Source organism: Myotis lucifugus, unplaced genomic scaffold (assembly GCF_000147115.1).
Source record: "Myotis lucifugus unplaced genomic scaffold, Myoluc2.0 scaffold_0, whole genome shotgun sequence".
NCBI classification, from domain to species: Eukaryota; Metazoa; Chordata; class Mammalia; order Chiroptera; family Vespertilionidae; genus Myotis; species Myotis lucifugus.
In genome coordinates, this window is record NW_005871048.1 from 58919975 (window position 1) to 58933897 (window position 13923).

The window sequence follows — 13923 nt, forward strand, 5'->3', positions numbered from 1 at the left end:
AAATACTGTCTTCTGTGATTATTTTAGTTAGTTAATGCTGCTGGTGGTGGTTGGAGGGAAGGGAGCATCTCTCATTCCACCTGCATAGGAACTTGATTATGGCCACCAGCAGAAGACCTTACAGCCTTTTAATTCCCCCTTGTGGAACAGGCAGTCTTCTTTGGTGATTTAATAGCATAATTTTTCAATTTCAGCTCCTTTCTGCTGTACTAACTTGACCCTGAGGAAATTCACACATCTTTGTCATGCTAAGTAGGCACATTACAGGCTACTCTTCTACTGCATCCTTCTTCTGCCATCTCCTGCCCTCCTTGCTCAGTTAGGCTCTGAACACAGATGATCCAGTCTGCACAGAGATATTATCAGCAGAACAGACCACCAGTCTCCCCTTTGGAGTCCCCGCCCCCATCCTCTTTGTTTTCCTGAAACCTCCTTTCACACTTGTCATCTTTCCTCCCTCCAGTATCACGTCCTGTCACAGTTACATATGCTATTCTGCATTCCTTTCATGCTAACTTTCAATTATTTCATTCATCCAGAATGTTGGGGGCAGTTTAACCATGTTGTACATTAGCTTTTGTTTCCTAAGATGTTTGGCAATATAGTGAAAATGAGTTGTCTAAGATATTGAGTATAGGACTTGGACATAGTGACAGCTGACCAGAGGCAGTCTCTTCTATTCATCAAAGCCATAGTATCCATAGATTATTATTAGAATACTGTCCAATCTAACCTAAACCTTCATATAAATGCACACACAAAACTTGTGCATGTTTTTTGAAGTAGGAGTAGTAGGCCCTGTACCTTAACTCCAGGTGAAAGTGTGGATGGTGCATTGATCACCTGTATTGTAGCTCTAGAGGATGTCTTTCTTCCCAATGGCTACCCAGGCCATAAAACCATCGTCATGCTATAAGGCACTTGTAGGATCATGTCTGGCACCTAAATCAGAGTTTTGAGCTTCAACTATTTGGGGAATGGAAGACTATGGATCCTTATAGTGGAAGCAAGGGACATTGATCCTCAAAGATTTAGAATTTTCAAACTTAGGGAATGCTATTTTTAATATTATTAATATAATTAGGGCACATGCTGGCCCACTGAGTTAGTATTTACTTAAATGAAAATTAAGTGTGTGGAGTGTCATAAATTATGTTGGCCCTTATGGAACATATGCAGAACTGTGACTTAGACCCATAATCGATCGATCTATCTATCTATCTATCTATCTATCTATCTATCTATCTATCTATCTATCTATACAGAATATAGGAGTAAGCTAACATTTCTAAAATCCCTGGTCTAGTCTAGTATTTATTTAAACACCACTGTGTGGATGGATTTTAGAACCCTTGATAAGTCTGCTGGGGTAAACACTATATGTCTGTGTGAAAAATAAAGAGGCTAAACACATACCCTGCATTAATTAAATATTCTGCAATAAGAAGAGCTTACTGTGGCTCTGGCCAGTTTTTCTCAGTGGTTAGCATGTTGGCCCACAGCCTCCAGGTCAAGGGCATGTACCTCAGTTGCAGGTTCCCCACCCCTGGTCAAGGCCATGCAGAAGGCAACCAATCAATGTGTCTCTCTCACGTTGATGTTTCTCCTTCTCTCCCCCTCCCCCCTCCCTTCTATTCTCTCTAGAAATCATCCTCAGGTGAGGATTTAAAAAAAGAAGAAGAAAAAGAATAGCTTATTCTGGGCTTTATTTTGCTTGAATTCACAGAGTTTAAAAGTAAACTTTATTCATATTCTTATGCATAAGACTATTTTCATTGATTGAACTAGCCAGCTGAGCAGAAAACTATCATCATACTGAATGACTGAGAAATAAATAGCCCATACTTGCCCTGCCAAGAAGAACAAAATTGTATAAATATACCTTATTGCAGATTGAACTAGCATATGTTGGTCCCTGTATCTTCTATAAAAACTCTCAGGTGAAATGAAATGGTACAATGATTGAACAACTTCCAATTAATTAAAAAGCAGTCATTAATCAGTGTTGCTATAGTTGGGGATCCAAATAATTTTATTAGAGTTCTAGTAATTCTTTTATGCATTACTACTTTGCTGTTTTTATGATGCTAATCTTGAGACTTTTTAAAGAGACAGAAGCTCCAAAAATTCACTTCATTCAAATTATCAGAAATTTTCAACATGAAAATATTTCTATTTTATTTTGCTATTACTGTAATACATGTAATTAGGGAAAATAACTAAGAATAACTACATTAGAACCCTAGAACATGTTTTATATAATTGTAAAATAAACATGATACCAAAGATAATTCTTTTCTTAGTCATGTAATTATCTGGATGATAATGGATTATTTCCAGTTATTGTGAAATGGGTCAAAAATCAGTGAATTGACTTAGGAAATACTATATTTGGAGGAAATTTTCTATGTATACATATCATTATGAGTTGTGATTACATTGTTAGTTAATTAATTTTTAAGTCTATTTGGCATATAAATCTATTTTGTTATAAATTCTTTTTAATTCAACATAATGCAAGTGATATGATTTTCATATGTACAGAAAAATCAAACTTTAGGCTTACTATATTTCAGGCTCAACATTAATTTATACATTTGTTTTTATAAACTTTCATACAATATCATATTACATGCAAAGCACTATTTATTTTGGGTTATGGAAAACTAAGACTGAAGTCTACTATTGAGAATAGTAAAGTTTAGAAGTAGTTAGAAGTTAAATAAAATAAAGAATTTTAATAAACTATAACTATGCAAATTATGCTGAATTATAGAGACTTCAGATTTAAGTGTGCTCTCATATAACCTCCAGGTGGAGGTTGCAAAAGATTATGACTAGGGAGCAAAACAGTGGAATCAGTCATATAAATAGTTACTCTTAGAGTGCAGATGACTTTTGAGAACTTAATATAACCATTTATTTTAATTATAGATTGAAGTTATTTTTTCCCTTCTATTGCTCAAATAATTGCCCTCTCTTTCTTTTCATAGATACCTTACTTTACACGTGAGTCTAGGTTTTTTATCTACTGTTCTGTAATTCCCCCCCCCCCAAGTAACTATATGAAACTATTTTGTATTTTCAAAGAAAGGGAAGTTTGATTTATACTAGTACAGTATTGGCAACATTTCAGTAGTACTTGTAAGAGTAACACTTTGAAGAGAGAATCACTTCATTTATATAATTTATATAACGGTAAAAGTTCATACCATTTCATAAAGTCTTGCAATGTATCATTTACATGGAAATAATAATCATTAACACCAGTATAATCATAAACTTAATTTAGAAATGATATCATTTTTCTTCACTATTATATGCTGTGTAAATATAATGGAATTCAAATTTATGTTGTAATACCTATATTTTATTTTAGACTTACTCAACTGCTTATGGTATACTACCCTAATTAAACTGCAACAGTACTTTAAATCAGTATAATTGCTCCATCAAAATCACATACACAACGGTAATGCTACTCTTATTTTTCTTTTTCTTAATTAGTATCCAATTTTCTTAGGAAATTAAACTACATGATGAGCTTTTCACCTGAAGGTTGAAATTTGGATTTAAATAAAAGGGTATATACAGAAAATTCCTCTTAAACATCACATGCCAAAAATTGAATGCAAAACTAGGCAACATTTTTACATGGAAAATTTATTGACATCATGCACTATATTTTATTTTATTCACTTGTAAAATAGATGATCTCAAAAAACTTAGCGATCTTCTCAGGTATGAAGTTCTTAATATTAAGGACATCATCATATATGTCTCTTATGCCCAGGATGTCATACTCTGCAACAAATGGATATGTTCATAATTAATAAATAAATTGATTGGCTTTGTACTTGTGTGAAATAAATGTTACACCTTAAGTGAAAATATTTATATCATAACATTTATTTTTTCAACAAATTTATACTTATAATGAATATAAAAGTACCAGTGACATTTTACTACTTATGTATTTATTTACTTATTTATTGCTATATATTTGTGTTCAGTGCATAAGGTTCACAAAGAAAAAAATATTCATCAGATGGGCATCAAACAAGGTAAACTAGCAATAAGAATAGCATGTTGTAATGTTAATATGGAAAATAAGCAAGACATTATACTTTCACACGAAAGGTACGAGGGAAATCCTCACTGTATGATGTGTTTTTCATTGATTCTAGAGAGAGGGGAAGGGAGAGGGAGAGAGAGACAGAGAAACATCGATTAGTTGCCTCCCAAACACACCCCAGCAGGGACTGAACCCACAGCCTGGCTATGTGCCCTGACAGGGAATCCAACCCATGACCCTTCGGTGCATGGCACAGCACTCTAACCAACTGAGTCATACTAAACAGGACATCAGCAAGTAATTTACTTCTACATCCTTATTTGTAAAAAGCCATCTCTCTTTCATTCTCTTTGTAATTTATCATTCTTTCCAGGAGGAATCTTTTTGAGAGAGTTATTTAAATATGTAAGTGATTCTAACCAATAATGTTTTAATTATATGGACACAACATAAAAAATGTGTGTTTTATCCAGTGAAAAATATTACTATTGGTGATTGGTTCTATGAACTAACCCTGGTAGGATGGTGACCCTCATGATAAACTAACAGCTAAAAGTTGGCCTTACTTTGGTGGTGAGTTTCAGGATTAAACACTGGTGTAGTGCACTGGTAGTTCTCTGAGAATGAAACATTGGTACCTCATTTACTCATCTCTTTCTTATTTATACTCAGTACAACACCTCAGTGGGTCATTGGGATTCCAAATAAAGGTTGAATTTAAAAAAATATGCTATTTTCAGTATAAGCAATAACTGACCAGATTTTTAAATTATCTTTTCTCTTTTTATATTTTAACAGGTAACACATTATTAACCAGCAAAGTCAGCATATTGATTAATGTCTTAGATGTCAACGAATTTCCACCAGAAATAGCTGTGCCATATGAAACATCTGTGTGTGAAAATGCCAAACCAGGACAGGTATCTTATCAATATTGTTAATTAAGAGTGTATAAAGGCCTATTACATGCATGTGCTTTAGGTTGTAAAACCATACATGAATATGTACACACACAGTAATGAAAATTTCTGTCAAAGTCTTCGGATTTATGTTGGTGATCGTGGGCCTCCAGGTTTTTTTCTACCTTATTATAAATGAATGAATGAGTGAATGAATGAGTAAAATACAATAATGGTTATCAGGCATAAACAGATAAGTGTATTTCATGAAAAAAAAATTTTGACTAAACCAATCTGTGCACCTTGGTTCCAAAAGAAAAAATATGTTAATATCCTTTAATTTGTTCTATATTTGAAACACCTTTAAGTAGTGTAACTACTCCTTTAAGAAAATATGAAATTTTAATTTTTACTTGAAAAAATCTTAATATTTAAAAAGAATGTATTTTTAGATAAGGGCATTCTTTAATCTATTATAGTATTTATTTCTTTTTTATGGTATTTATTTCATTTTGACTGTCTTCTATGCTGTATAGGACATTTGCCTCATAGTTTTAAATCTATGATGTCCATTACCATAGGGCTATTAAATTTAAAAAAATCCATGTTCTGACTTATGCTTGCCCTAGTTCAAGTGTGTGATAGCTGTATGTGGGGTGAGTAGCTGTCATTTTGGTCAGGGAAAATACAGAAACATCTAGTGGATGCTGCTGCTCTAATCCTTCTTTTGATAATTGAGGGAAAACTATTAATTTTATTTCAGCATGACTAGTTTAGTCACATTTTCCCAAGTGATAAACACCTTAAATGTACCCACAATTTACATAGGATGAGCCCAGTGCTTGTTTTATTGTCTGAAATAGTAGATGCTGCATAAATGTTTATACAAATACACAACCTGGTTTAGTTATTTGGGGAGTTATAAGAAGTTTACCTTAACTTAGTCATTTTCTACTTTTCAGATCCCTCCTCCCCATCCCCAAAAGTCAATCCTTTATTTTTAAGTAATTAGGGACATTAATTATTTCATATCAATCAGAAACTTGCAATGCACTAAATGAAAGCCTTTTGGAAATAGAACTCTACTTAAGGTTTCTATGTTTACCTAGTAAATTAAAGGGTTTAAAAATTTGGGAGTAGTGGAAGTTACTAGAGATAACTTCATTTTTTAATATCTTGACAAATTGGTGAGAAATACATGTATCCTTGGAGGATCTTTTGCTAATATCTCTCTGTTGGGCTTGTGTGCCCTATTGGGATACATTTATGTCCAAAGCGTAACCCTGAAATGCCTCTTGAGTTTGCGGAGAGTGTAGTACATGAGCATCTTCTGCTTTGACCTCAGCCATTCTGCCCTTCACCTAGGAGCTATGCATAGGAACTATTTATCTTTTCTGAATTATAATAGAATATGTATGTATGTATGTATGTATGTATGTATCAAAATAAGAAACAGAAAAGAGAAAGAGATGAGACTGTGTATACCAGTAAATTTTTATATATTGGATCAGGAGTTATTTTCCTTAGGGCATTTATTCCCAAGTGATAATTCCAAGTAAGTGACAGTTATGCTCCAATTGTCATGTCTCTTTGGTGGTTGAATGACTTTTTTTATTCAAAAGTTATGTTCTTGATATGCATTAATGTTACATACCTTTAATTTAGTAAATAATTATGCTACTTGTAAGTAGTTAAAGGAAAATAAAACAAAACTTGAAAAACAGTTATTAGTGCTCCAATAAGTTAGATTTTATGGATGAGATCTAGATCTGAGCATATGGATTTGTGTGAAGTTAAAGTTTTATAGGGCCTATAGGGTGGTTCTTTGGCTAAATTACCACATTCCATGATCTGACCTTTGGTGTTGAATAATTAAAGTCTCACTTATGATAATCCTGCAACTGATTCACACTGAACCAACGAACTGGAATTCTCATTAGAGGACAAGTTTGTCAAATTACAAATTACTGATACTGCACCAGACACTCCAAGTCTCAGATGTGTGTCTGTGTGTGTGTATGTATGCACACACATCTACATCAGAAGGTTTGTCAGAATCATAAAATTGGATTTTAAGTATGAAATTAAAACAAAAAGTAGATTAAATCACATGTTTAAGGTCATCAATCTGAGAAGATACGATGCATGCTTTGCCCACTGGGACCAGGGTATGGCATTCAAAATCTAAGGTCTTTCTTTGGATTCAGATGAAGTCTAAGGTCTTTCTTTGGATTCAGACAAGGCTCCCACCTTCTCACAAAGCCAGCACAAGGCTCCCACCTTCTCACACAAAGTTCCTGAAATTCATTCTGATGCAAAGCCATTGGATATATTAATACCTGAATGCCTCAAAACCATTCTGAGATGCTTATTTATGAAGTGAATTATCAATTTCATAGTTGGGCTCTAGAAGTAATTTTTAATCTCCAAATTCTTAAAGGCATTTTAATGAAGTATCAGAATTTTAACTACAATAAAACCCAATGGGGACAATTTAGGGAAAATCTTTGAAACTGGATGAAAACTGCTTTCTTCTTTAAAAAAAAAACCCTGAAAAAAATCTACTTTTACCCATTGAGGGACAGCAAACATAACAACAGAAACAAATGTGCATCCTTTTATCTCTCTCATCATTTTATTTATTTATGAAGTAAAACTCATTCTCACAAAATAACTATGCTGAAATTTTGCTAATGTCAGGGTTTTTAAATACGCACAGATTTTGTTGCAGTAAGCATTTTCATACTTTGGTTCAAAAGCACTTATTTCATCTAATTTAAAATGCAAGTAAGTACATTTTAATTTTATTTTGCCTACTGGTGAGTACAATGCTATTAAGCTTTTGAGTTATGCAGATATTGATTTGGAGCGAACCCATACGCTATCAATGTTTACATATTTGTACATTAAAATTATTTGTAAATAATTGATTTACTGATATGAATCCTCAATGTGTCAATTCTGTCTACTTGCTTGCCTCATTAAATAAACCTTTTAGCCTGGAATGTAAAATTCCCTTTGAAACTGACGACTGACTTCAAGTTTCCTCTCCACTTTGTTTCAGATCATTCAGTTAGTCAGCGCTGCTGACCGAGATCTTTCCCCCGCTGGGCAGCAATTCTCCTTTAGAGTATCACCTGAAGCTGCCATCAAACCAAATTTTACAGTCCGTGACTTCAGAAGTAAGTACCACATAAAAATTTACCTGTTACCATGGAACTTTGTAAAAGGACACAAAGAAGAACATCAATACTTTTCCTAAAAGCACTTCAATACATAAATATGGAAATCCAATGTGAGAAATACAAAATTCCAGGTAGCAGTACATGAAATATTTAGAATGCTATTGTCTTGGACTATTTCAAGTAAATATGGCTATTATTGATTTTATGAAAAATAAAATATTTTTTTGTAATTAAAATGGTGATTATTGTAATTCATGGTGGTATTTTAAAAATTTTATGAATCTTAATGGTATTAACACACTTTATTTTCCTAGATGTTACTCTAACATTCAAATTTTAAAGTTTATATTTAGACATAATTTGTTGGGGGGAAAATCAAGTGTTAATCTGAAACAGCAATTTGATATTTGTTGTGTTTTTAAATAATAGGTTGTAAGGTAAGATTCTTTTGCAGATTCATACTTGTAATAATTTGTCCTGCTATCATATGAGAAAATATTCACAGAAGCATTTTTTCTCTATGAGATTTTGATGTCATAATAAATAGGTAAACACATATATTTCTGTTTTTGTACACCATACTATACTCTTTCTAAATAGCAAATGTAATTCTTTTACCAGAGAAGAATAATGTTTCTTTTTCACCTAAGGATTACTTTTATTAATTTAATTTTTGGCATCTTTCATGACAAAAGAATTAAAATATGATGTATTTTATTAATTTAGAAAGAGCTTCTTACTGTTTAGCAGACATCCACTTTGAGGTGAAGCTCATAGTAACCATCTTTTCATAAATGTCATGTTTTGTAGACAACACAGCTGGAATTGAAGCCAGAAGAAATGGATACAGCCGGAGGCAACAAGAGCTGTATTTCCTCCCTGTTGTGATAGAAGACAGCAGCTATCCTGTCCAGAGCAGCACTAGCACAATGACTATTCGAGTTTGTAGATGTGACTCTGATGGTACCATCCTGTCTTGTAATGTGGAAGCAATTTTTCTACCTGTAGGACTTAGCACTGGGGCTTTGATTGCAATCCTGCTGTGCATTGTTATACTCTTAGGTGGGTTTCAATATTAACCATTTCTCTTTTTTCCCTCCTCTCCCTCCCTCTCTCTCTCCCCTCCCTCCCCCTTCCCCTCATCCCCCCTCCTCTTTTCTCCTCCTCCTCCTCCTCCTCCTCCTCCTCCTCCTCCTCCTCCTCCTTCTTCTTCTTCTTCTTCTTCTTCTTCTTCTTCTTCTTCTTCTTCTTCTTCCTCCTCCTCTTCTTCTCCCTTGCTCTCTCTCCTGTATGTCCTCAAATTACAATGTTTCTTCACTGAGATGCTATATTGGGTTAGAAGGAAGATTATCTATTTATATTGAATTATATTTTTATGAAAGTTAATTTTCTATTTTGGATGTATAGCATCAGGCATAAATAAATATAATCAAAAATACAAAAGTTTGTTCAAGCCTTAGAGGATTTCCAAACAATAACAGTTTGTGGAACTTGCCGCAATGAAATTTTCTGTAACAAATATCCTATTTTCTGTACTGGCTTCTCCACTTATTTTACATCTTAGTGATTATTACTCCTTAAGATACTGTATAGCCATTAAAAACACACCAGATGAATAATCGTTCTCAAACATTAGTTTAATAAATACTAGTAAAGAAATGAAGAAGGGGAAGAAAGAAATAGAGATAAACTAAGTTTATCTAATTTATAGCTCATGAACCTCTAATTTATTTTTTTCTGTTCAAACAGCAAGCCAGAAATGATTTTTATTCCACTTTTCTCACATCTCTTCACATCAAAATTCTAGCCATTTCCACTGGAACAGAAGCGACCACACTGAAATATCTAGCAGTACGCCAAATGAAGGGATCAAAGTAAATGTATTCTGTAACATCTCTGGGAGAATAAACACAAACCTAGTTAGGGATTTCCCTCTTCCATCAACTCTTCAGCTGACTCCATTTCCCGAATTAATTTATTGCCAGGGAATACAAAAAGTGAAGAGAGATTTTCTGGGGTTATTTTAGTCATTATTTTAAATTCAAATTGCAACAGATACACAGTGGACACTGTGGAATCAGTTTATATATGGATGTTTATTATTTAACCACACAAAATCCTGACAAATGTAGACACCTCCCTTTATTCCTAGGATTGAAAACAAAATAAAAAACACAGTGGGAGGTATAGGATAGAGTAAGGCATTACACAATAGTTTGTGAAGAGCAGTTTCTGGGTCATAATCTCACTTGGCTTGGAGGGCAAAGTTCTAGTCCAATTTACATTATGTAAATATTAATGTAAATATTAATTCCACACAAGTACCCTGGTGTGTAGAACAAAGTATTTTCATATCATTATAATTTATGGTAAATTATGTCTGGCATCTGTTTGTGCCAATGACAGAAACCTTAAAAGGGAAGATTCAAAATAATGTTCTCACATCTGAAATAGAACATGATCAATTAGGTGTTTCACTTCAAATCAACCAGTCCTCTCTCACACTCTTCTTTTCTCTAAAAGCTCTTTGAATCATAGAGTTTTGCATATTAACCTAGCATGACGTGACATCTTCTGGATGCTTGCCTTTGGCCACAGCTGCTGTTACAGTGTAGCAGTTATTCTTGCTCAGGTCAACCTTATGCATTGCCGTCCATCACTTATTCATGTCCCCAGTGCACCTGCACTGGTCTAGATTTGTTACTTTGCTAGTAGACAGCAGTATATGTTGGCACTCTTAATCTTGCCATGAGCTCTACTTAAAAGTCCATCCATTGTTTGACCTTCTTAACTAATGTCAGGCTCCTTGAAATCTTCTAGCTTATTCTTAACAATTTTCATATCCTTCCTAGGTAAGGGGAAGCATAAGAATCTTGTGGTGCTTGGATACCTTTTAGGCGGCCTTCAGGCACATCTATTTAGTCTCCCTCTCGATCGTGGCAACGCTAAAGCTATTTTATATGCCAGGCTTCTCTGTGAGGTTGCAGCCTCTCATGTACTCCCCAGGTGAACAAGCAATAAAGACTCCCTTTAGTTCTGAAAGTTGCCTAAACTCTGGGAGGAACCTATTCTGCAGGAGCTCTACTTATCTCTCCCCCATCTTTTCAATTCATCAAACTCTAATTTTGGAGGAAGAGGGAATAAATGGACTTTCATCATCCTATGACAAGAATCTTCCAGGCTTTGCTGTGGTAGATCAAACACATTTTGTCTTTCAACTATTACCATCACTACGGAGAAGAGGGGATATGTGACAAGTGAAGTTGAGTGCTGACTTCATGGTTTGAATCTGTGCCTATTTACTCATAGAAGAGATATATGATTTAATGATGGCGATGAGTCAACATAGAGACAAAGAGATATTCAATAATGAAAGTATATTAGTTAACTACTTCAAAGTATGATCATGCTTCATGAAGGTAATATGGATACCAGGCATTTGGCTTGGAAAACATCTCAATATAGTAGGACACAGAATTTAAATAATTAGAGCTCTTAGATAAATAGCTTATAAAACTAAGGCCTTTACATTGTATATTCTTCTCTTTATCTCTTGCTTATTTATTGCTTTTAAAAATTATTATCACAGGAAGATTTTTGTTTATTTCATTAAAAAAGTTAACATAATTGGGAAATCTAGGTATGAGTAATACCTAATTATTGTTGATGAGCTATAATATTCACATTTCATAATGTCAATGCTATACAGCTCTCTGTATATTTACAAAAACAATGCTTTTCTTTTTTAAATATATTTTTTATTGAGTTCAGAGAGGATCAATGATGAAATGGAATAATTAATAGGCTGCTTCCTGCATGCCCCACACTGGGGATAGAGCCTGAAATTGGGGCATGTGCCCTGACCAGGAGACCAGGAATTGAACCATGATCTCCTGGTTCATAGGTCGATGCTCAACTACTGAGCCACTCTGACTGGGCAATAACATTCTTCTTTTTGTAACTTTGTAAAACACTTTTTACCAGATAGTCAAATATTTAAATATAATGCATGTTATATTTGTTGTAGCAAGGCCATAATTGTTTGAGTCTGTGAATAATGTGACTATGATTTCTTGTTAGTTATAGTTTTAAAATTAGGTTGAGTTTAGATAATGAAAAAACATAAGCATGGATCTGATTCTTATTGATTTCAGTGACAGTATGTTATTAAATAAAATCAGTCAGCCCTGATCAATTTTATTTTTATGAGGCGATGAACTGACATATTCTCAACTTTCAATGTTTTGTCTTGTAGTCATAGTGGTGCTGTATGTCGCTCTGCGAAGGCAGAAGAAGAAAGACACCCTGATGACCTCTAAAGAAGACATCAGAGACAACGTTATCCATTATGACGACGAAGGAGGCGGGGAGGAGGACACCCAGGCTTTCGACATTGGTGCTCTGAGAAACCCAAAAGTGATTGAAGATAACAAAATCCGCAGGGACATAAAGCCAGACTCCCTCTGTTTACCTCGGCAGAGACCGGCAGTGGAAGATAACACAGACATAAGGGATTTCATTCATCAAAGGCTGCAGGAAAATGATGTGGACCCAACCGCCCCGCCATATGATTCGTTGGCAACATATGCCTACGAGGGAAACGGATCAGTCGCAGACTCCCTCAGCTCCATAGACTCTCTCACCTCGGAAGCTGACCAGGACTATGACTATCTGACAGACTGGGGCCCCCGCTTTAAAGTCTTGGCAGACATGTTTGGCGAAGAAGAGAGTTATAATCCTGATAAAGTCACTTAGGGGAGAAGCAAAGACTATATCAACAGGAGAAATTTAAGAAAAAAAAAAAGAAATCACACACACACACACACAGACACACACACACACACACCCCACAGCTTTATAGGACAAGATGTCTTTGAGTATCTGGTTTCTAGCAAGTTGCTATATTTATCATATTGTCAGTTTTGGTTTATTCTGCCAACACAAGATAAATCCTATTATATGTACTTGCTTGGTTTGGTTTTGTTGTTTTGGAAACACACTGAGACAAGCTCAGGCCTATTAAACACAATTTACTGACATGACAACCTAGAATGAAGATAGCTAGGTGGCATCACGGTGGAAGAGTGTTAGATTTTTCTTAATTCCACTAAAGTGCCTATTGAAACTCTTATCATTTAAAGTGGTGTACAGTACACTCCGCTGTGATGACATCGCAGGACTCAGAGACACAGAGGACATAAAACAAAGACAGCGTCTTCATATGCCAAGGAGCAATAGCAACATGCTGACTTCTAATTCCTTTTGAGAAAAAAAAGCATACTTTCCGAACTCCATCTTCTTAGAATTAAAAAATTTTTAAAACTGTATGCCGAAACACATTTGTTTTCCTCACCCTTTCAGAAAATTGAAATATATGTGATGTTAAATTCAATATGTAAGTTCTGAATTTTAAAAGCAATGTTTGATCTTACCATTACTTCATATTAAGCTATTCATTAAAATGTTACTTTTTATCAAAACAATAAACTTTTAAGAAATGAAATTTTAAAAAATCCCTCTTTATAAAGAGAGGCCTCAGGGCTAAAACTCCACATTAAAATAAACATTGGTTTTGTTTTAATACTGTGCTGGTGGTGTGTGGAAAGTTGGTTTTAACAAGTGACCATTGAAGTCTTCATTCATAGATAAAACTCTAAGTTGTGTTTTTATGAAAAAAATTTTTTTTGGGGGGAAGCACCATTAATTTAAACATGAAAAATAAATTTATTATATAGCTTCTCAGAATTTCTTATAAGCTAGTGAT

The 13923-nt window shown here is 34.3% G+C and overlaps 1 protein-coding gene across 2 annotated transcripts in view; it reads left to right on the top strand.

The window, feature by feature from the left end:
• CDH12 (cadherin 12) overlaps positions 1–13745 on the top strand; it is a 171456-nt gene extending 157711 nt beyond the window's left edge. For both annotated transcript variants that reach the window (XM_023752773.1, XM_023752815.1), the window contains 4 exons: positions 4874–4995; positions 8039–8156; positions 8970–9221; positions 12415–13745. In XM_023752773.1, coding sequence (XP_023608541.1) covers positions 4874–4995; positions 8039–8156; positions 8970–9221; positions 12415–12914 — 992 coding nt within the window. In that variant the 3' untranslated portion in view covers positions 12915–13745. The remainder of the gene's footprint in view (positions 1–4873; positions 4996–8038; positions 8157–8969; positions 9222–12414) is intronic.
• The last annotated feature ends 178 nt before the right edge of the window (positions 13746–13923 follow it).